The following is a 21,596-nucleotide window of genomic DNA, read 5'->3' on the forward strand; positions in this document are numbered from 1 at the left end:
AAACTAAATTAACTGTTAAGTTTTGAGATATGGGCAAAATAAATCAGAATGTGTAAAGTTTTGAGATATGGGCAAAATAAATCAGAATGTTTTTGTTTTTTTTGTGAAGTGTCCCTTTGAATCATTTTTAATCATGTTAATGAGGATTATGTAATTTTTTTTTTTTTGTGAAGTTTTTGTTTGATTTGTTTTTCAAACCCTTTACCCTATTTATATTAGAATAAAAACAGACAAATAATCGTTAATGCTTTAAGTTGTGTTCTATTGAAAGGATCTAGCTACAGGCTAACCAGAGTTTGACTCGGCGGAAGCATAAATATTGCAGCGCGGAAGGATACATGAGTGAATCGACAGTGATCCAACTGTCAGTCTGTCAGTGTCGATCAAAGGTGGGAGGATGGCGCTTCGACGTTTATCCACGGAGGATTTAATCACGGAGTTATTTAATTTTGGGATAGAGGTCACTGAAGAGGAGAGAAGTAAATTCAAAGGTAAAGTATTTGAATTTTTAATCAGTGTTTGTGGTGTTAATTCAAATTTGGAAGTTAACTTTTACTGTTAATGTTAGCGCTAGCCAAGTTCATACTCTGTCAACATTAGCTAGCTAGACTCACATTGACGATTGCCATTATTAACGTTAACTAGTTAACGTTAGTTAAAACATTATTATATAATAATAGTATAAATAAATATTATTATTATAAGTAGCAGTACTATCTTGGCTACAGTTCACCATCGAGCTAACGTTAACTTTTCGGCGGCAAAAACGCTTCTCATCCAACTCTGCCGCTGAAAAGTTAACGTTAACGTGAAATATTAATGAAATATTAAAATATTTCAGATCAAAAGACTAATGGGCGGCAAAAACGTATTTTTTTTTCTTTCTTTTTTTTCCACCATTATAGCTTAGCTATAAAACTACTGCGTCAGAGTTGGATGAGAAGCGTTTTTGCCGCCGAAAAGTCTTTTGTTCGTTGTTTGTTGTTGACTTATGTGAGCTAGCTGGACTGCGTCAGAGGAGAACGATAAAAAAAATAAAAAAAAATAAAATAAGAAAAATTAAATTTTTGCCGCCCAACAGTCTCTTGTTCTGGAATATTTTAATGCTAAAGCAAAGCCATATGGGCGGAATGTGACTATCGATAGCCAGTGAGGGTTTGAAAGTATGATTTAGTCTTTATTTTTTCGTCAGACGGTCTTAGAACATCTTCGTAAAACCATGTACGTTAACGCTAATGCTGTGTTCACACCAAACGCGAATAGAGCGTCAAATTCGCGTCTGCCGCGCCTAGTTTGCCGCTTGAACATTTTGAGATCATTCGCTTCATTCGCGCGTGAAATTCGCTTCATTCGCGCGTGAAATTAACTTCACAACAGACGCGAATTCGCGTCATGGGGGGGCTTCTGCCAGCTGAGTTCACGCAGCATTTTCAACCACCATTTTATTCGGATAATTTTCAAAATATTACTGTTATCGTGTCATGAAATGTAGTTTTAAAAGTATTTCAGGCGAGAATGTAGTTGTTTTAAACTCAAATATGCGGTTTATTTATAAAGACAGCGTCTATTTAAAAATATGTTTCGCCGATTTTCGGAGACGAGCTCCATGCGATCAGCGGGAGCTCAGTGATCATGTATCCGCCGAGAGCAGCCTCACCTCGGCTAGACCTTCTGACATTTGCCGCTGGCTCTGATGTCTCTTCAGTGGTTCAAGACAAAATATAATTCGTTTGGGGTAAATCTTATTTTTGGCCTTTATTCAATTAATCTATTTATATATATGTATGTATGTCCTTTTTATTCCTGTCTCTATAGAAATATGAACTTTCGTCATATAGCTCCAGGTGACTGCTCACTGACAATATCAGTTGTTCCTCCATGTTGAATGAGTTACTCCTGAGCAGGCTCCTGATTGGTTAACGCGGCGCGAATTGACGCCAAAGTTAAAATTTTTCAACTCGGGCGTCAGACGCGAATTCGCGTCAAACACATAAATGCACAAAAGCACCATTCGCGCGTAACGCGCGTATCGCGCCAGACGCTCAATTCGCGTCATTCGCGTCTACCGCGCCGCGCTATAAAGGCTTATTTGGGCGGCGAGACGTCCTGAAGAGGGGTGTAAACGCGTCTTTACATTGACTTAACATTGAAATTATTCGCGCCAGACGCTCTATTCGCGTTTGGTGTGAACGCAGCATAATGTTTTAAATTACAACATCAGGTTAACTGACAGAACCGACCAACGGTTGCTAACCTCCCTTTCGAGTAACGTTAACATTACTAACGTTATCTAGCTGCTGTTATACAAATAAACCGATTACTATCATTAATGGTTTTAACTTCTTTCCAGGGGCGGACTTTACCATTAGGCAAAGGTCGGCAATTGCCTTGGGCCCCGAGCTACCTAGGGGCCCCCAAAATGCCCCATTAACTTGCTTAAAGATTTTTTTTTTTTTTACTTTCGTGCAAAAAAATAGAAAAACTCCCATTTGCGAAAATGGCATCAAATCATTAGTGTCGCAGACAGAAGGGGGCCCCCCCCCACCTCACTACATTGGACTATTCCATTATTTCACTTACTGCGCATCTGCGAAAGTGTGTAGGCTGTAATGCGCCAAAAAACTGACGAAGAAGAAGTGATTGACAGTGATAGACAGAAGTGTACAGAGTAGAGTATTGACAGTAAAAATGAGCGAAGCTACCCAAGAGCGCTGATAAAAAAAAGGAAGAAACAGGAGGAAAGCAAAAATTTTTTAGCAAAATTGCCGAAGTAACAAACTTTTTTTGTGATGCCCCGGCCCCGCTGACAATGACAACAACGCTAAACCATCAACCCTGTTAGCATTGCCTGCTAGCGTGGAGGAGCTACCCGTTGCCGCCGGCGCCGACAGTGCTACCCAGGCTGCTCAAGCGATATTGCTGCTAACGTTACATGCACACGGCAATTTTACAGGATGAGGAGGATCCTTCAAAACTGAAGCTGCAGGTAAAAAAACTTCCGCGTTCACTTTCAGCGACAGTGATAAATAATGATGACTACGTCTAGGCCGAAAAAGACGACAATTCCATTTCCAATGAACAACTAATGAGTACTAGCAGTCATTCTGACCAATTTGTTACATCTTGAACTTGAAGATGACCCAGCACTCTGGCCAAAACATCTCACTGACAAAGAGCGTCTGCTCAATAGTGCAGAGAGAGGCCTTTTTAGAGCAAGGATAGAATTTATCCTAAAATCAAGAGGGCAGAAGATTTACAAACAGCAATGTATTCTGCACCTGAAGAATGGAGAAAAAAATAAAGAGGTCCTGGCTCGTGTACAGTGAAAAACTGACTGGTGTTTGTGCTTTTGTTTGCCGCTTGTTTGGTAACCAGAGAAAAGGCCACTCAGCTAAATGCAGATGGGTTTTTAATTACTGGAAAAATCTTTTGCACACTTGAGACAGCATGAGAGGTCAGCAGAACACATCACAAACATGGATGCTTGGCGCAATCTTCACAGAAACTACAAACCAACACAGCTATAGATCAGGTAAACCAAGATCTAATTGCTCTTGAAGTAAACCGCTGGAAAGAGATTTTAAGACGACTTATTGCAATTTGTAAACTATCTGGCAGAGCACAATCTTGCATTTCGTGGCCACTCAGACAAATTCTTTGAGGCTGGTAATGGAAATTTTTCTTGGACAAGTGCAATTAATGGCTCAGTTTGACCCAGTGATGCGAGAGCATCTGAGGAGAATTCAGTGCAAAAACAGCTAAGTGACACCTATTTAAGCAAGAATATCCAAAAATGAACTTATTTCCCTTGTGGCAAAATGTCACAACTGTATGCAATTGTAGAGAGAGTGAAAACAGCCAAATACTATGCAGTAATTATGGACTGCACTCCAGACCTCAGTCACAATGAGCAGCTCTCAGTGGTGCTACGAATTTGTTAATTGTGAATTATCAAAGGGGTGTCTCCATCCATGAGCACTTTGTTGGATTTCTTCAGGCACTTGACACAACAGGAAAAGGCTTATGTGAAGACATTTTTAGGCCAACTAGAAACACTAGGATGGATCTTTGCAATTGTCGAGGCCAGTCTTACGATAACTGGGAGCAACATGCATGGTTAAAAAGCAGGGAGTCCAAAAGAGAGTGGCTGGAAATAAACAACAAAGCGTTATATGTTCCTTGTGGAAGTCACACACTGAACCTTGTTGTTGGTGATGCAGCCAAGTCCTCGTGACGTCCATCAGCTTCTTTGGGCTGATACAGCGACCTTTACAATCTTTTCAGCTCTTCAGTTCAACGTTGGAGTATTATCAAGGAACACGTCAAGAATTTTGACACTTAAAGCATTGTCAACAACCAGGTGGAGTGTAGAGTTGAAGCTGTGAAAGCTGTTCGCTACCAGCTGCCTGAAATCGTGAAGGCATTAACTGCTTTAAAGGAGTACGCCACAGAGAAAAGAGATGCAGATGTTGTCTCAACAGCTGAAAGCATTTGCAAGGAGCTGCAGAAATGGCCTTTTGTGGTAAGTACCATTGTGTGGTACAATGTGTTGTTCCAGATAAACAAAGTGAGCAAGATCCTTCAGAGCCCCAAAGTTTCAGTTGAGACAGTGAGAGAAGAAATCAGGGCAGTGAAAGAATATCTTCAGGAATTTGCGCAGTCATGGATTTCATTCTGCGAAAACAGATGCCAGGGAGATAGCAGAGAAGCTTGAGGTGGAGATGAGCTGGCCTGAGGTGCGTCAGAGAAGAAAAACCAAACAGTTTGAGTATGAGGGAACAGAGAAGACTCAGTCAACTGCCAGAAGAGCTCTTCAAAAGAGAGTTTTTTCTACGTCTAATAGATACAAGCTCTTGTCACAGTAGAGAACAGATTTTCCAACATGGAAATCTTCTATGAGCTTTATGGATTTCTCTACTCACTCGACACAATGAGAAGCCACTGAGAAGGAAGGGAAGCTGGATGAATGCTGCCACAGATTAGAGCAAAGGATGGATGACATTGATGCAGAAGATCTGAAGCTTGAGGTTAAGGGTGCAGTTAGGTCATTCCCCGGGCCACATGTCTCATCACCATTTGAGATGCTTGACTATATATATAAAGAGAATTTACTTGACATATATCCAAAGTATATTCAGAGTATAGCTTTCAGACTCCTCCTCACTCTCCCTGTTACAGTAGCTTCGGGTGAGAGAAGTTTCGCATCACTGAAACTAATCAAAACGTACCTCAGATCAACTATGTCACAGGACAGGCTGTCTGCTCTAGCTGTTCTCTCCATAGAGCAGGAAGTCAGGGAAGTCACTGGATATGGAATCAGTGATAGCAAGATTTGCTGAGGCCAAAGCTCGCAAGGTCAGATTATAGTGATTTAGACATGACAATACAGACACTCACTCACTCACAGACACACTCACTCACTCACAGACACACTCACTCACTCACAGACACACTCACACAGACACAGACACACTCACTCACACAGACACACTCACTCACACAGACACAGACACACTCACTCACTCACACACACACACACAGACACAGACACACTCACTCACAGACACACTCACACAGACACAGACACACTCACTCACACAGACACACTCACTCACACAGACACAGACTCACTCACTCACACACACAGACACAGACACACTCACTCACTCACTCACACACACAGACACAGACACACTCACTCACACACTCACACACACAGACACACTCACTCACTCACTCACACACACAGACACACTCACTCACTCACTCACAGACACACTCACTCACAGACACACTCACTCACTCACTCACAGACACACTCACTCACAGACACACTCACTCACACACACACACAGACACACTCACTCACACACACACACACACACAGACACACTCACTCACACACCACACACGACTGTTACAATATCAGGTGGGGTTTTGTTGACAATTTCAGACACACTCACTCACTCACAGACACACTCACTCTCACACACAGACACACTCACTCACACACAGACACACTCACTCACTCACTCACAGACACACTCACTCAGAGACACTCACCCACACAGACACACTCACTCACACACAGACCAAAGAGAGAAGAAGAAAAAGACAGGCAAAGACAAAGAGAGAAGAAGAAAAAGATAGGCAAAGACCCCGAGAGAAGAAGAAAAAGACAGGCAAAGACCACAAGAGAGAAGAAGCAAAAGATAGGCAAAGACAAAAGAGAGAGGAAGACGAGAAAGATGCAAAAACAGAGACAAGGGAAATAAAGAAATGGTCAGAAAAAAAGGGGTGCAGGGAGGAAAGTCAGTGAAAGAAAAAATGTAAACATTTTAAAAAGGTAAGTTATTTTTACTTAATGATGTCTCCATAATTGATCACTTATTGTCTTGTGTGTTTCTTCTCACTTTAGTAACACAAGACAGAAGTCCAAAAACAACATGTAGCAGATCCATATAGAAGATACTATCAGAACAACCAAGGTAAATGACGACCAATGGACAGCTCTTCCCTGTGTAAATAGACAATAATATTATTGTGAGAAAATTTTATGTAAATACAATTTTACAGGATACATCTGTTAAACAGAATGTTGTTCTGTGTTTTTTATTTTTCTTCTTTTTTTCTTACAGATACAACTCCAGATGTCTATACATCATTGCTGAGTGAAAACTGCTGAAGAGAAGTAACAAGTAGGTTTTTTTTTTTGTGACAAAAGGAGGGAAACAAGAGATGTAGAGGGCCCCATGTCTGTGTTTGCCTTGGGCCCCAAAATGTCTAAATCCGCCCCTGCTTCTTTCAATACTTTCCCCGCTGTCCTGAAAAAAAAAATAAGATAGGCCTAACGTTACATTATATTAATATTCAGGGCTGTGTGTGTGTGTGTGTGTGTGTGTGTGTGTGTGTGTGTGCTTAACGCTAGAGAGAGACGCATTTCTAGCGTCTCTAATGAGGTAGCTATGCCTAAATACTTACAATGTGTTTTTTATATGGATATTAGGGCTTCTCAAAGTCCGGACCAAACGGGCAAGCCCATAAGTTACCTCTGTATATGAGAAAAATACCCACTGAACCAAACTGGATAAAAACTATTTTTTCCCCATTGACTTACACTAACGTTACAGTCTGACATAATGTGCCTTTTTAAATTGTTGTATGTTGTTACCACAGTGGTGGGTTAACATTGCTGTTTTTCTTTTTCTCTATTGTCTAGATAATGAAGTTGACGGAGAAGCAGTGGACTATGGATTGACTGAGAGGATGATTTCATGCCTCTTTGAAGGATCGTTTAAGAAGCAAGCCAAATTCAACCGATTTGTTCAGCAGTGGAAAGAAACCGTGACACTAACCCTCGAGCCTGTCCCGGTACATTCAGAGAAGGCTACAGCGGAATCAAGGTACCGGTAACAGTAATGTTATGTCATTGTTATAACGTTAGGCCTAAGTACCGTATTTTTCGGACTATAAGTTGCACCTGAGTATAAGTCGCATCAGTCCAAAAATACATCATGATGAGGAAAAAAACATATATAAGTCGCACTGGACTATAAGTCGCATTTATTTAGAACCAAGAACCAAGAGAAAACATTACCGTCTACAGCCGCGAGAGGTTACCACTGAAGAAGTTTTTTATCTGGATCTGAATTCACCTGGCTCTGGTAGTTTATGTAGTGTAACATTATGCATTAGTGTGTACACACTAATGCATAATGTTACACTGTCTGTGTAGTCTAAATGCAGGGGTAGAAAGTAACTAAGTACATTTACTCCAGTACTGTACTTCAGACCAAATGTTGAGGTACTTGTACTTTACTTGAGTCTTTTCTTTTCATGCCACTTTCTACTTTTACTCCGCTACATTCATCTGTTACAGCTTTAGTTACTTGTTTTAGTTACTCCACTACATTCATCTGTTAAAGCTTTAGTTACTCCACTACATTCATCTGTTAAAGCTTTAGTTACTAGTTACTTTAGTTACTCCGCTACATTCATCTGTTACAGCTTTATTACTAGTTACTCCGCTACATTCATCTGTTACAGCTTTAGTTACTAGTTACTTTAGTTACTAGTTACATGTAGTTTATAAAATCTGCTGTTTGATTCTAAAGTAAACTAGCCGACAATATAACGGCTACAAGTCCAACTGAGATGATGAGATCATTAAACACAAACACAACTCTTTCTACAATGGTTTAATACTTTAACTACATTTTCCTGATGATACTTGCACACTTTTACTGAAGTAACATCTACTCTGCAGGACTTGTATTGTTACAGTGTGGTTAATTTGCCAAAATTTTAAGACTATTGTTTTATTTTGTCATAGTCATGCCATCCCATCATCAGCCTTCCCAGCAGTTTTCATCATTCCTAAATTTCCCAGAGATGTTCAGACAAAGTTGGACCAAAAACCGCCATGCAAAATTGAGAGATCCGATCACAACAAAATCATAAGAACATTGTATGAAACCATGGCCCTGATCAAAATGTAAGTTTTGCAACCCAACTGGATCACGGCATTTGAGTTATTAATACTATGTCTGATGTTACATTCCTCACCTTCTTTTGCATCGCTGTTACAGGTTTCCGACCAATGATGACTATGTGAAAGTGTGTAAGGCCCTGATTTTGAAATACCCTTTCTTAAAGGACAAAGAAGGCAATGGTTATGTGAGTTGACAGAATATTAATTGCCAACCTTTATTTATTATACCTAGAGTACTAATCCAGTCAAGATATTAACTATGTTCTCTGCATTTTGATGCACACATTGTTTTCCACCATGTATTTTCATGCTTGTGCTTTCAGTTTTCTTCAAGTGGTTTGTATGCTTAATTGTTCTGTTTTATATTCTTTTAAATAGCATACCTGGCACATGTCTCTCAAACGTAAGTTCAAATATGAGCGGGTGCCACTGGTAGATGATGAAGAGGTGAGAAGAATGAAACAGAAATTTGGTCATCACACAAAGCCTTTACAACTGGAAGAAAACACAAGTAAACGAGCCAAGGCATCAAAGGTCAGAGCATCTTCTTTGGTTTGCTGTGTATCTATGTGTGCATGTTTTACACACAAGCAGTGTGGCCCAATGGTTAGCCCCTTAACCCAGAATGGAATAGAATGGTCCCCCCTGTAAAGTGCTTTAAGTAGCTATGATAAAGCGCTATATAAAATGTAATAAATTATTATTAAGGGCTCGGTTTTCATAAACATTAAAAAGGGGAAAAGCAACTGTCAAATGAGCAAATGTTTGTCATCCCTCTGTGTCGTAGAAGGTGGATATTATTGGGGAGGATGATACCTCAGTAGCGAGCCATGTGAAAGTCCTGCAGGACCAGTACCGGAAGACACAGCCAGATGCCCGAATGGTGGAGGAACGGATGATGAGGACATTTGCTTGGAGAAGGCGAGAGATTGCCAATGGGATGACTGTCAAAGAAGCCATTAACAAATATCCATTCCTTAAGAGTCCATGCGGGGTTTGTCTACATTTATTTCCTTACATTTGTGTTGGGAGTTCATAGTAAATTACTAAAGGCTGTCTTTTTTTAATTTTAAAATCCTATGATAATGTTGTGACATGTTTCCATGTTTCCATGTTGCAGCTATTTCAGGAAATGGGCCGGCTTCATGATGAAATGAATATCTGCCGAAGATTCGAAGATGGCTTTAAGGTCCTAGTACCCAAAGTGCTTAGCTTGACTCAAAGGAAATCTCCCCTTGCAGATCTGGCTTTGGAGGAAAGAGAGGCTGCCCTCGCCGAAGATGTCCCTGGTAAGTGACTGACTGATCAGCCATGGTCACCCCTAGTGTTGTGGAGCCATTTTAAGCTTAATTTCTTTTCTATTTGTCTTCAGACAAGATAAGGTCTAACTAACCAAAATACACTGTACATTCACGTAATACACTTCCTTTTTTTTTTTTTTTACTTAATTTTCAGGGATTGATTTCAGAGCTGCAATCCTGCTGTTGCCGATCCTGTTCAGGGAGAAAAATGACATTCTCGTCATACTTGGGGAGGTGTGTAATTTGTATATAGTTTTTTTTTTTTTTTTACATCCCACAGAGACTGGGAGAATTATATGCATCCCTTGGATGTCTTATTTCATAATACAAAGTTTCTAGCTATCAATGCTGGGCCTTGGTGTGGACATGGGGGGGGGCGCATAGTGCAAACCTCACTGCAGCAGTGAGAGAGAGCTGTGCACTACAACAAAAATATGGTGTTTTTTGAAAATTCAACCATGTAAACCTATTCTGGTACAACCTTAAAATACAGTTATGAATCTGAAAAGGAGCATAATATGGGGGCTTTAAGGTCTTTACTTACCGTAGATGTTTTTTTAGTGTATGTGTGTAATGTGGATAATATGGGCGCTTTAAGGTCTTTACTTACCGTAGATGTTTTTTATATATATATATATATATATATATATATATATATATATATATATATATATATATATATGAACAGTTGTTGTTGTTGCATAAATCTCAGCGTAGGATAATGAAATTCTTTTAATGAATGTTTGTGGTAGATTTAAGGTAACTACTTTATGATCTCTTGCAGGATCAGCCACCATCACCATATCCTACTGTACAACTCGAAGCTGTCGCTGACTGGAGGAGTGTGCTGACTCAAAGGGGCACTGCAGTGGTCAAACTGGATGGGCAGTCAGTCTGCAGGGGGCTTGGTTTGGAGTAAGGTGTTATTGCTGCTTTTTGTGCTTACTTCATCTACAACGTGGTATATCCATCTCGCCTGAAGAACACCCTGATTTTCATTCAGCGATATGTTCTAAAAATGTCTGAGGTTGATGATAAGCCTCTACCTGTTAGTGTGACCAGGGTAATCAACATTTTAGCTTGATCAACAACCGCAATGCCTACACCATTCAGCTGTCCTAAATGCTCTCGAAGAGCCTTCACATTGATGAAGTTAATCCAGCACATCGGACTTGTTCATGCACATGAGCCACATTTTACCATAACGTGTGGCCTTAACAACTGTCAATCAACATTTTCTAAATATGAGTCCTTCCGACGACATATTTACAGGAAGCATAAAGACATTTATTTAAGACATTCCAGACGAGCCACTGCTCATGATATCCAGGAAACAGTAGTGGGCGAGGAGGAGCAGGGGCCCAGTGATGCTATCAATCCTCCTGAACCTCCTGAGATGAATGAACTGTTAGTGCAGTTTAGAGAGAATCTTTTTGGCTTTATTCTGAAATCAAGGGAAAAAAACCACCTTCCTCAGACTGTTCAACAAGAAATACTGGATGATGTAAATTTTTTGTTTGACTTCTTTAAAGCAAACTATGATGCATTTCTAAAATATCATCTTGAAAAAAATGGCTTCAATGTGGAATCTTGTCCTGAACTTTATGAAGCTCTGCAGTGTTCTGACTTTTTTTCAGAAGCATCAAAACTTGTTAGGTCTCCGCATATGTTGAAAAACTACTGCAAATCCAACCTTGAAATGACTGAACCTGTAGACTATGCACTGAGAGACCCAAGTGGTCGTAAAGTTGGAAGCTACTCTTATGTACCCATTTGTGATGTACTTCAGAAATACTGCTCTCATGAAGATGTTTGGGATTCTATGCAGAGAGAGCGAAACTGTGAAAGAGATGAACATGTTCTAACTGATTATAGAGACGGATTATATTTCAGGAATCACAAGGTATTTGCAGATAATCCAGATGCTCTAAGGTTACACCTATATGAGGATGAATTTGAGGTGTGTAATCCGCTGGGTTCTAAACGTAACAAGCACAAACTTTGTGCATTCTACTACACTGTTGGAAATGTAGGTTCAAAGAACTGCTCACAGTTAAAACATATCCATCTTGCTTTGCTTGTCCGTTACGTTCACGTAAAAAAGTTTGGTTTAGATGTAATTTTGAAGCCATTACTTGATGACCTTAAGAAACTGTCATCAGAGGGACTTAATATCATTGTTAATGGCATGGAGAAGCATGTTTTTGGAGCTGTAGCTGCAATATTGGGAGACAATCTGTCATCTCACATGATAGGTGGATTTGCCATGTCTTTTGGTGCTGGTCGAATCTGTAGATACTGCATGGCTACTCACTCTGAGATGAAAAAGAACTTCAGTGAATCTGATTTTGTTTTAAGAAATGTTGATGTACACAGATACCATTTAGAATGTGTAAAACAAAATCCAGAAAACAAAGGAATGTATGGAGTTCGTGGTGGATGTGTATTTGACCAGTTAGATTACTTTGACGTCACAACATCTCTTCCTCCAGATGTCATGCATGATTTCTTGGAGGGTGTAGCACCGTTGGTATTGAGGCTTGTTGTATGTAAAGCTCATCAAGAAAAACATATAACCATACAAGAACTAAATGATGAACTAAGAAAGATGTCCATTGGACAAAATGATAAGACAAATAAGCCTGTAGCTTTCTCAGAAAATATTTTACATGGATCCAGTGTTGTTGGATCTGCTTCACAGAAGTGGTGTTTATTCCGCCTACTTCCTTTCTTGATGGCACACAGGGTACCTGAAGGCTGCAGTTACTGGCGGATCTATTTATTGTGTCGTGAAATTGCCGACATTGTAATGGCACCGGTTGTAAAAAAAGAGTCCCTTCTTCTTCTTGACCAATTAGTTTCTGAGTTTTTGTGTGGCATGGAAAAAGAGTTTGGAAATGTGATAACTCCAAAATGTCATTACTTGATCCATTATTCTCGTCTAATGTTGTCCTACGGTCCTTTACGGTCTTTGTGGTGCATGAGATTTGAAGGGAAACATCAGTATTTCAAACAGGTAGCTAGTTCCTCAAGGAACTTTATCAATGTTACATCAACTTTAAGCAGCCGCCATCAGTTTAGACAGTGTTGGGAATTTTCCTCAACTAATATGTTTGGGGAGTATGAGAGGGTTATGGGACGCAGTGTTAACACACTGTTACAGTCTCTTCCTTCAGCTCTTAGGCATTCCATAACTGTTAGTGAGCATTACAAACATGTCAATTTTCAGGACATTACACTCAACTGAGTAACAGAGGTTGTGATTAACAGTGTTAAATACTGTGTGGGAGATGTCTTTGTTGTGGGTCATTTGCACTGTGAAAAAATACCTTTGTTTTTTCAGGTCAAATATGTTCTAAACATACACACAGATTGGGCGTTATGTGGAAAACTATTAATTCCTCTTTCTTTCTGTCATCACTATTACGCCTACTTGGTGAAATATGAACAGGACTGGACTGTCCTTGACCCTTTTGAGGTGATGGATTTTCATGCTTTGGATACATACTGTGTCGATGATAAACTGTTTGTTAGTATGCGGCATTTGTGTTAAGCTGTGTTGGAAGGGTTGTAGAGCGTTGTGGATGAGCTCAAAGCTTGTGTTTTTTTAATCCAGAACACATCAAGTGTCACGTAGTTTATCAGTTAAGTGACTCTCTTTACTTTGGTGTGGTGTGCTAAAGTGTTTTGCTTGGTCTTTGATTATAAACTTATGTTTTTCTGCACTATATTGCTGTTCTTATTAGTGATGTTTCATGAAATTGAAAGAAGGAAAAATATAAATGGTTCCATTGTATTTATTCCCTGCTATGCATCTATTCTCTGATATCGCTGTTCATTTTGTTTTTGGAGTGGCAGTAAGTTGTCAGTTGGTCAGTGAAATGCTTCTTAAAAATGTAATTAATTATTTTTAATGTTTTTTTATATCAGACATGACATCCTAAACATTGTGGCATTTTATTTTGGGATGTTACATTGTATGGTTGTGAGATGAATTATTATTGAATCTGTGAATTAAACTGTTTTCCATTTAAGGACTAAAATAAATGTCTAAAATTCAGTTAGTTGTTGTTTGCCTTTATTTTCATTTACTCCTTAAGGAATAAAAAGGAACTTTTTTGCCACCTAAAGGTACAAAATGGCTTTGTCACTGGGGCAGTACCTTAATGGGACAAAATTGTACCTTTTTCCAGAGGTACTTTATTGTACCTTTGTCTAAGGTACATTATTGATCCTCAAAGGTACAGTATTGGCCCTTAGAAGGTACAAACAAGTAAGGTACAAATTTGCTCCTCTGACTCAAGGTACAATAATGTACCTTTGAGGGTACCACCCCAGTGACAAGCTTTTGTTCCTTAAAGGTACCGTTTTGTACTTTTTTTTCTGAGAGTGTGTTTTATTGTTTTACCTCTGAGGTTAGCATTTCTTCGTTAAGCTTTTGTTTTTTAATTTTTTTTTATGAGCTTTGAATACACCTGGCATCCTAGTTTTCCTTATCTACTTTGTACTTTGTGATCAACAAACAAACTTAGGGCTGCACGATAAATCACATGTGATTGTCATGCACATATAATCAGCAAAACCGGTTCTGTGATTAATAGTAAATCTCCATCACGTGCTTTCAGATGGATACACAGATCCGTAGATCACTGACAAGTTATGGAATATCGCGTTCGTAATCACAGATGAGTCGCATTCGATTATGAACGCGATATTGCGTAGCTTGTCAGTGTAAGTGTTTTTATTAATGTCATAAATTTTTTTGTTAATACAGCATATAGCACTAGTCAACTAAATGAATGTAACATGCCAAAGATGAATGCACTTTTGGAAATTGAAAGAGAAATGTCATTTTGGAATTTCTGTGGTCTAATGTGATGTTCATCATGAAATATTCTTTTATTGCTGTAATTAATTTATAGCATTAACAAGATGACCCGTTGAATTCATTTTGGGTGGGATGACTTACTGAAAATATTTTTAGTCCAGTGCCTATGTATAAGATTAGTATTGACCAAATTCAGAGGCTCTCATATGTGGATTAACCATGTTGTGTATATTCAGCAGTTTCAATATGAAAAATAACTTTTATATTAATTCAATGGATTTATTGCATTAAAAAAAAAAGTGTCATGGATTTATTGCATTTTGGGGAAAAAATTATGGTAAAGGCTCTCAGCCAATCAGATTTGAGGACCAGAAAGAACTGTTGCATTGACATTAACCCAATAAGTTGTCAAAGTAAATTTATTTTACACAAATTTTTTTAATTCATTTTTCAAATTATTTCACATTTCTTAAATATTCAAATAAATATAAAAAAAATATATTATTTTCTGTACCCACTGTGTGTGTGCGTGTGTGTTTGTGTGTGTGTGTGAGTGAGTGTGTGCGTGAGTGTGTGCGTGCGTGCGTGCGTGCGTGCGTGCGTGAGTGCGTGCGTGCGTGCGTGCGTGCGTGCGTGCGTGCGTGCGTGTGTATATATACATATATAGATATATATGAAGGTCCAAACAGGAAAGTAATATATAGTTAGATAGAAGTAATATTTGCTTTATATCGGCCATCGGCCACCCTGCTCTCTATATTGGCATCGGCTGTCAAAAAAAACACTGTCGGTTGACCACTAGCCATATGACACTGAAGACTGAAGTAATGGTGGCTAAAAATTGTTTTTGCCATCAAAGGAATAATTTTTTTAATATATTAAAAGAGAAAATGTTTATTTAAAATTATAATCATATTTTTTACAATTTGACTTTTTTTCTGTATGTTTAAACAAATAAATGGAGTCTTGGTGAGAATAAGAGACTTCTTTCAAAAAACATAGATAGATAGATAGATAGATAGATAGATAGATAGATAGATAGATAGATAGATAGATAGATAGATAGATAGATAGATAGATAGATAGATAGATAGAGCACAGCTAAATATGCTTTTTTTAATGCTTGACATTTCACATTGAAATAACGTAAATACTAATGTATATGCTGTATCTTTATTTGTTTCAGGTGCTGTTTTATAGACTTTAGAGAATGTTCATGTTTAGTCATAATGGTCTAGCAGTCATCTCATGATCAAAGACTGCCTGGCGTAGGATTAGATGCATAAATGTGTAGCTGTTCAAAGCGTTGGGCCACGGTAGCGGTGTGTGGGACTGATCACCCCTTATGATTCACTTCCATACTCTGTCCGTTCAGGCAGGATTGCATTTCTCACTTTACTGTTACCAAACTGTATGTCAGTACTAGGAATGTGCGCAACGACTAATTTGACTGTCATTTAAATGGAAGTTTTGTATCCGACTAGTCGACTAGTCTAAAAGCAAGAAACCCCCAAAAGATGGTAAAAAAAAAAAAACTTGTGTGTGCGTGTATATAATTGGCTACATTTGAAATACTTCATCTATGAATCACACTGACAAATCCCTCAATGTATTCTGCTTAAAATAGGTCACAATTATGTTGTACTCTTTCTTGCCTCACGTTATCATCATTTAATTTTAGGCGGTCGTATAAAAAAAAGAAAAAAGAAATAATGCTTATTTATTAAAATAATTTAAAAAGCCAATGCTTATTTATTAAAATCAGCTGGGGAAATGCAGAACCATGAAAAATCAATCTATAGCCTGACAGAATTCTTCATCTTCATATAACGTTTGCCAACATATTAAAACACAAGACAAAATCTAAACAGAATTTTAATCAAAGAATATCATTAAAACAGCTTTTAAAAACATACTTCGTCATGTAGGCTATATCATCTAAAACCAAAACGAACAAAAAAAAAGACAGGACCTGAGGACCTCAGGACCTTTACCATCCAAAATTGCGAATTTAACTTATGCACAAAATTGGAATATCACATAAAACATTTGCGAACAAGCACCGTTTCCATCCAACGCATCAAAGAGAACAAAATCGTCACTTCCTGTTAAACTGGCAATAAATATCAGTAAAAAAAAACTAGGAGAACTGAATATAATAATTTTCATATATGATAAATTACTTGCACCTCAGAGCGACCAGACGAAACACAATAAATGATGTCATTGCTTTCGGAGGCGGATGCATGCTGCTGTGTAAGATATTATACAGAAATACTTTGATGACAGACTTTGCTCAGGCATTTCAGAACGACCATAACAATATTTCAGATGCTGTGGAACGAGATCAGTCTGCTGCTAGTCAAGTTATCCCGCCTCATGGCGCAAAGTCAAATATGTTTTTATATGCGCTTAGAGGAATTTATTCGCAAAATGAATTTCCATCTCCCATTATTTGCATTAATCCTTTTTCACACAAGTCAAAAACCACCTCAAGCGAGCGTAAAAACTTTTTTGTGAATTAAGGGGGTTTTTTTATTCGAAATTTGGCGTTTCCCTCACTCGTTTCTCATTTGATACTTCAAAATGCGCATTAAAACAGGGTGATGGAAACATATTGCACTTGAAAAAACGCGCTCTGCAGGAACTGAAGTCGCGCACGCAGAGATAAAGAAAAGCAAGCCAACAGAATTTCAGAAAGCGCCTGGACATCATGCAGCTCCACCAAAGTGGGTCTTCTAGGAATAGACGGCGCGAACGGGATCGCACGGGGCGGTGGGCTGTAGTGATTGACATTAGCTGGCTTTGGCTAGTCTCTAAGCTAACTCCTACGTGCCTGTAATGAATATGATTATGCATCACTTCAGTAGAGTTATTGTAAGCCAATCTGACATTACACAGTCTACACAAAACTTTTCCATTTCCTTCTAATTCAAAATAATCCCATACCTTGCTCGTCTTTCACGTGGTCACTTTTGAGCTCGCCACAACTGACAAGAAGAAAACTCATGGGAGGCATGAGGTAAAAATGTAGTTTACGTCCCGAAACACTTTTAAAAATAATGTATTTTTCAAATGTTTTATTTGAACTTGTTATTTAAAATGTTTAAGATGTAACAATGGGAATTTGATAATAACATAAAATGATGGTAATTTGAATGATTATCATGTTTTTTTTTTCTGTTGTCGACTATTGTTTTTAGTGTCAACTAGTAGGAGCTGTACCGTTTAGTTGACTAGACCCACACGTCCCTAGTCAGTACATGTACATGTTTCATATTTCTTTCTTTCTTTCAATCTTTTTTTAAAAATCAGGTTGAGAAACAAAGGAAATGGTGAGATCCTACACTCTTAAAATTGAAAGGTTCCAGATAAATCCATTTACTGTTTAATGTTTTTGAAATACTTCTCTTATGCTCACCATGGCTGCATTTGTTTGCTTAAAAATACAGTAAAAACTGCAATATTGAGAAGTATTGTTGCCATTTTAAATAACACTTTTCTATTTCAATGTATTTTCAAATCTAATTTATTGCTGTCAAGGTAAATTAATGAAGCTGAATTTTCAGCATCATTACTTCAGTCGTCAGTGTCACATGATCCTTCAGAAATAATTTTAATATGCTGATTTGGGGCTCAAGAAACATTTCTTAGAATGGTCACAGATGAAAATGGCTGTGCTCCTGATTATTTTTATGCCGCATGGGACTTTTATTTTGACAGCGCTGAAAACGCCAGCGCCTGAGCACACAGAGCTCCTGTTTTCTGTCTTCATTAGTTTCCTGTCATTGTTTAACAGTTCTGGCTAATAAATTATTACACAGAACTTTTAAACAAAGAACAAGGTATATGAAAACGTATTATAGTGTTTACTTTTCTATTATTACTAAAAGAAAGACAAACACTATAATACTTTCACATCTATTGTCAGCATTCACGGAATATGCATTTCATTTCAAGTCTTTGAATGTCTAATAAACTAATTTCACTTGCCTTGCAAACTTTGTTGAATTCAGCTGAGCTCCTCAGAGGATTGCATTTGTAGACTGCATAAAATTTGTGTACTTGATTGACAAACTTTAAACCCTTGATTTCAAACTGTGCTACATAATATACCATTTGCTGTTGCAGCTCAATATCGACCACTTTATATTAGTCGGCCACTAGATCTTAGTATCGAAGACAGAAAATCTGAATTTGGTATGAACTCAAACATTTCTCATCAAAAACTGCAGTTACCAAATTTAACTCTGTAATTTCACTGTTTGTCAACTATTGACTTTTTAAAGTCCTTTTGTATACCCTAAGCAGCGCCTTCAGAGAAACATCTGATACAGTAAAGAACATCTGTGAATTCCATTAAGTCTCTCGAGCTCTGAAAGAGAACCTCTGAGCAATAAATGTTTTCACTGGCTCGAAAACAATAATAAAAAACAATCTCGCCTCAAGAACCCCCATACACTGAAAAAGGATTCTTGATATGAGGGCTCTTCACTTAATCTAAGAATCATTGAACAACCTTCATTTTGAAGATTGTATCTGAAAGACTGCACCATACAACCGTCCTCCATTGTGCCCTTGAGCAAGGCACTTGAGACCCGTCTGCTCTGGGCAGGCTGAAGTTTGGCTGACCTTGTGCCTCACCCCCTTCCCCAGTCTTTGTGTGTATGTGTCTATGTGTCTGCCAGAGATTTACAGAAATAGAACATTTCGGGCACATTATGACGTGTCATTATCGCCCTTTGCTTTGTCATCTTATGAAGTGTTTTCTCAGTTCATGTACAACAGGAGTCTTTTTCACTATTATTTAACAGCACCATGCTACTGTCAACATGTTTCAATGGATGATTCTGTAATCAGTATCAATGTATCACATGCTTGATCTGTAGCACATCAAAGGAAACATACATAAATATATGTATTTATGTATGTAAATACCTTGGCAGCAACATGTTTGGACAAGTTAATTGCACGGTTGTTGCTCCACAGGAAGTAAAAGTTTATTGATGATTTTAGTGCATCATAACGTATGTTTTTAATCAACTTAAGATTTTAATCAAATTAATGATATATGGTAATTAACTAATCAAATGTATCATGTATATCAGTATTTGCAGAGAAAAGCCCCCAAATGAAGATGATCAAAAGACATTACAATTAAGTGGTGAGTAAAAGCACTGACTGGACATGACAAAAATTTTATCTTCATGTAACTGAATAATGATTTAAGAATGCTCGTGAGGTAATTGCATTAAATCATCATATTATTTTTTTAATTAATTAAACTAAATAAAATTCAAATGACAGTCTTGTAGTAACTTGTAACTTAACCAAATTAGTTAAGAGACTCTCTAGCTACATGATTTTATTTATTTATTTTTTGTCCATTGGAGTGTCCTCTAAATACCTTCAGGAGTACAGGAGAAAGAGAGAGGAAGCAAGGGAAAGATGGAGTCTTCCCGCAATGCCTCAGGCAGAAATCAGTTTTTTATTGACAAGTGGACATTTTACCAACTGGCTTCAAAAGGTAAAATGTTCTTTTGAATTTACGAAGAAGTCAGATGACTTTCTCAGTCCAGCTGCGGTATGGTTTTAGAGTCCTTCAAGAATGGTAAAGAAAACAGATTTTACAGAAGGTATACAGCATACATACTGATGACATATTTGTTACTGAACAGTGAGAGTGTAGTATGTCTATGTTCACACAGAAGCAAAATATGGTTGTCAGTCCTGTTTGGATTGCTACGTTCATACACAATTCGAAAGAGAAAAAACTATTGTGTAATGAAAGTGACTACCTTAAATTTTCAGGAGTCACAACAACATTTTGTGAAAAGTTTGGTTGATAAAATGCTGCATGAACTGCTGTAAGCTAGTCATTGACATGTGTTTGACATTAGCACGCAGGTTGTAGGTTTTGTTTTGCTGACAGTCACTAACATTAAGGCTGCCAGGATCTCTCCGGTTATGAAAAATGGCAGAGAATGGGGTATTGTGTCTGAGAGTGAGATAAAAGCATCATGTGGTGGGAATACAGGTGCATCTCAATAAATTAGAATGTCGTGGAAAAGTTCATTTATTTCAGTAATTCAACTCAAATTGTGAAACTCGTGAATTAAATAAATTCAGTGCACACAGACTGAAGTAGTTTAAGTCTTTGGTTCTTTTAATTGTGATGATTTTGGCTCACATTTAACAAAAATCTCAAATATTTGGAATCCTTCATAAGACCGAAAAAGAAAAAGAATTGAACCAATAAAAAATATTTTTAGTGAATTGTTGGCCTTCTGGAAAGTATGTTCATTTACTGTACATGTACTCAATACTTGGTAGGGGCTCCTTTTGCTTTAATTACTGCCTCAATTCAGCGTGGCATGGGGGTGATCAGTTTGTTGCACTGCTGAGGTGGTATGGAAGCCCAGGTTTCTTTGACAGTGACCTTCAGCTCATCTGCATTTTTTGGTCTCTTGTTTCTCATTTTCCTCTTGACAGTACCCCATAGATTCTCTTTGACTTTGGTTTTCAAAAAACACAATGGACCAACACCAGCAGATGACATTGCACCCCAAATCAACACAGACTGTGGAAAATTAACACTGGACTTCAAGCAACTTGGGCTTTGAGCTTCTCCACCCTTTCAGACTCTAGAACCTTGGTTTTCAAATGAAATACAAAACTTGCTCTCATCTGAAAAGAGGACTTTGGACCACTGGGCAATAGTCCAGTTCTTCTTCTTCTTAGCCCAGGTAAGACACCTCTGATGTTGTCTGTGGTTCAGGAGTGGCATAACAAGAGGAATATGACAACTGTAGCCAAATTCCTTGACACGTCAGTGTGTGGTGGCTCTTGATGCCTTGTCCCCAGCCTCAGTCCATTCCTTGTGATGTTCACTCAAATTCTTGAATCGATTTTGCTTGACAATCCTCATAAGGCTGCGGTTCTCTCGGTTGGTTGTGCATCTTTTTCTTCCACACTT

General features: G+C 38.2%; 2 protein-coding genes across 3 annotated transcripts in view; both read left to right on the plus strand.

The window, feature by feature from the left end:
• LOC109052115 (glutamate receptor ionotropic, NMDA 2A-like) overlaps positions 1–21,596 on the plus strand; it is a 93,296-nt gene that overhangs the window by 12,288 nt on the left and 59,412 nt on the right. The gene's annotated exons all lie outside the window — the stretch shown is intronic.
• Positions 242–10,716, plus strand: LOC109108622 (sterile alpha motif domain-containing protein 3-like). Its single transcript, XM_042736760.1, has 9 exons — positions 242–491; positions 7,220–7,403; positions 8,333–8,494; positions 8,589–8,676; positions 8,870–9,025; positions 9,279–9,485; positions 9,612–9,780; positions 9,947–10,026; positions 10,577–10,716. Exons 1-9 carry the CDS (start codon positions 398–400, stop codon positions 10,709–10,711), a joined length of 1,275 nt encoding a protein of 424 aa, XP_042592694.1. The 5' UTR covers positions 242–397; the 3' UTR covers positions 10,712–10,716.

Source organism: Cyprinus carpio, chromosome A1, assembly GCF_018340385.1.
Source record: "Cyprinus carpio isolate SPL01 chromosome A1, ASM1834038v1, whole genome shotgun sequence".
Lineage (NCBI taxonomy): Eukaryota > Metazoa > Chordata > Actinopteri > Cypriniformes > Cyprinidae > Cyprinus > Cyprinus carpio.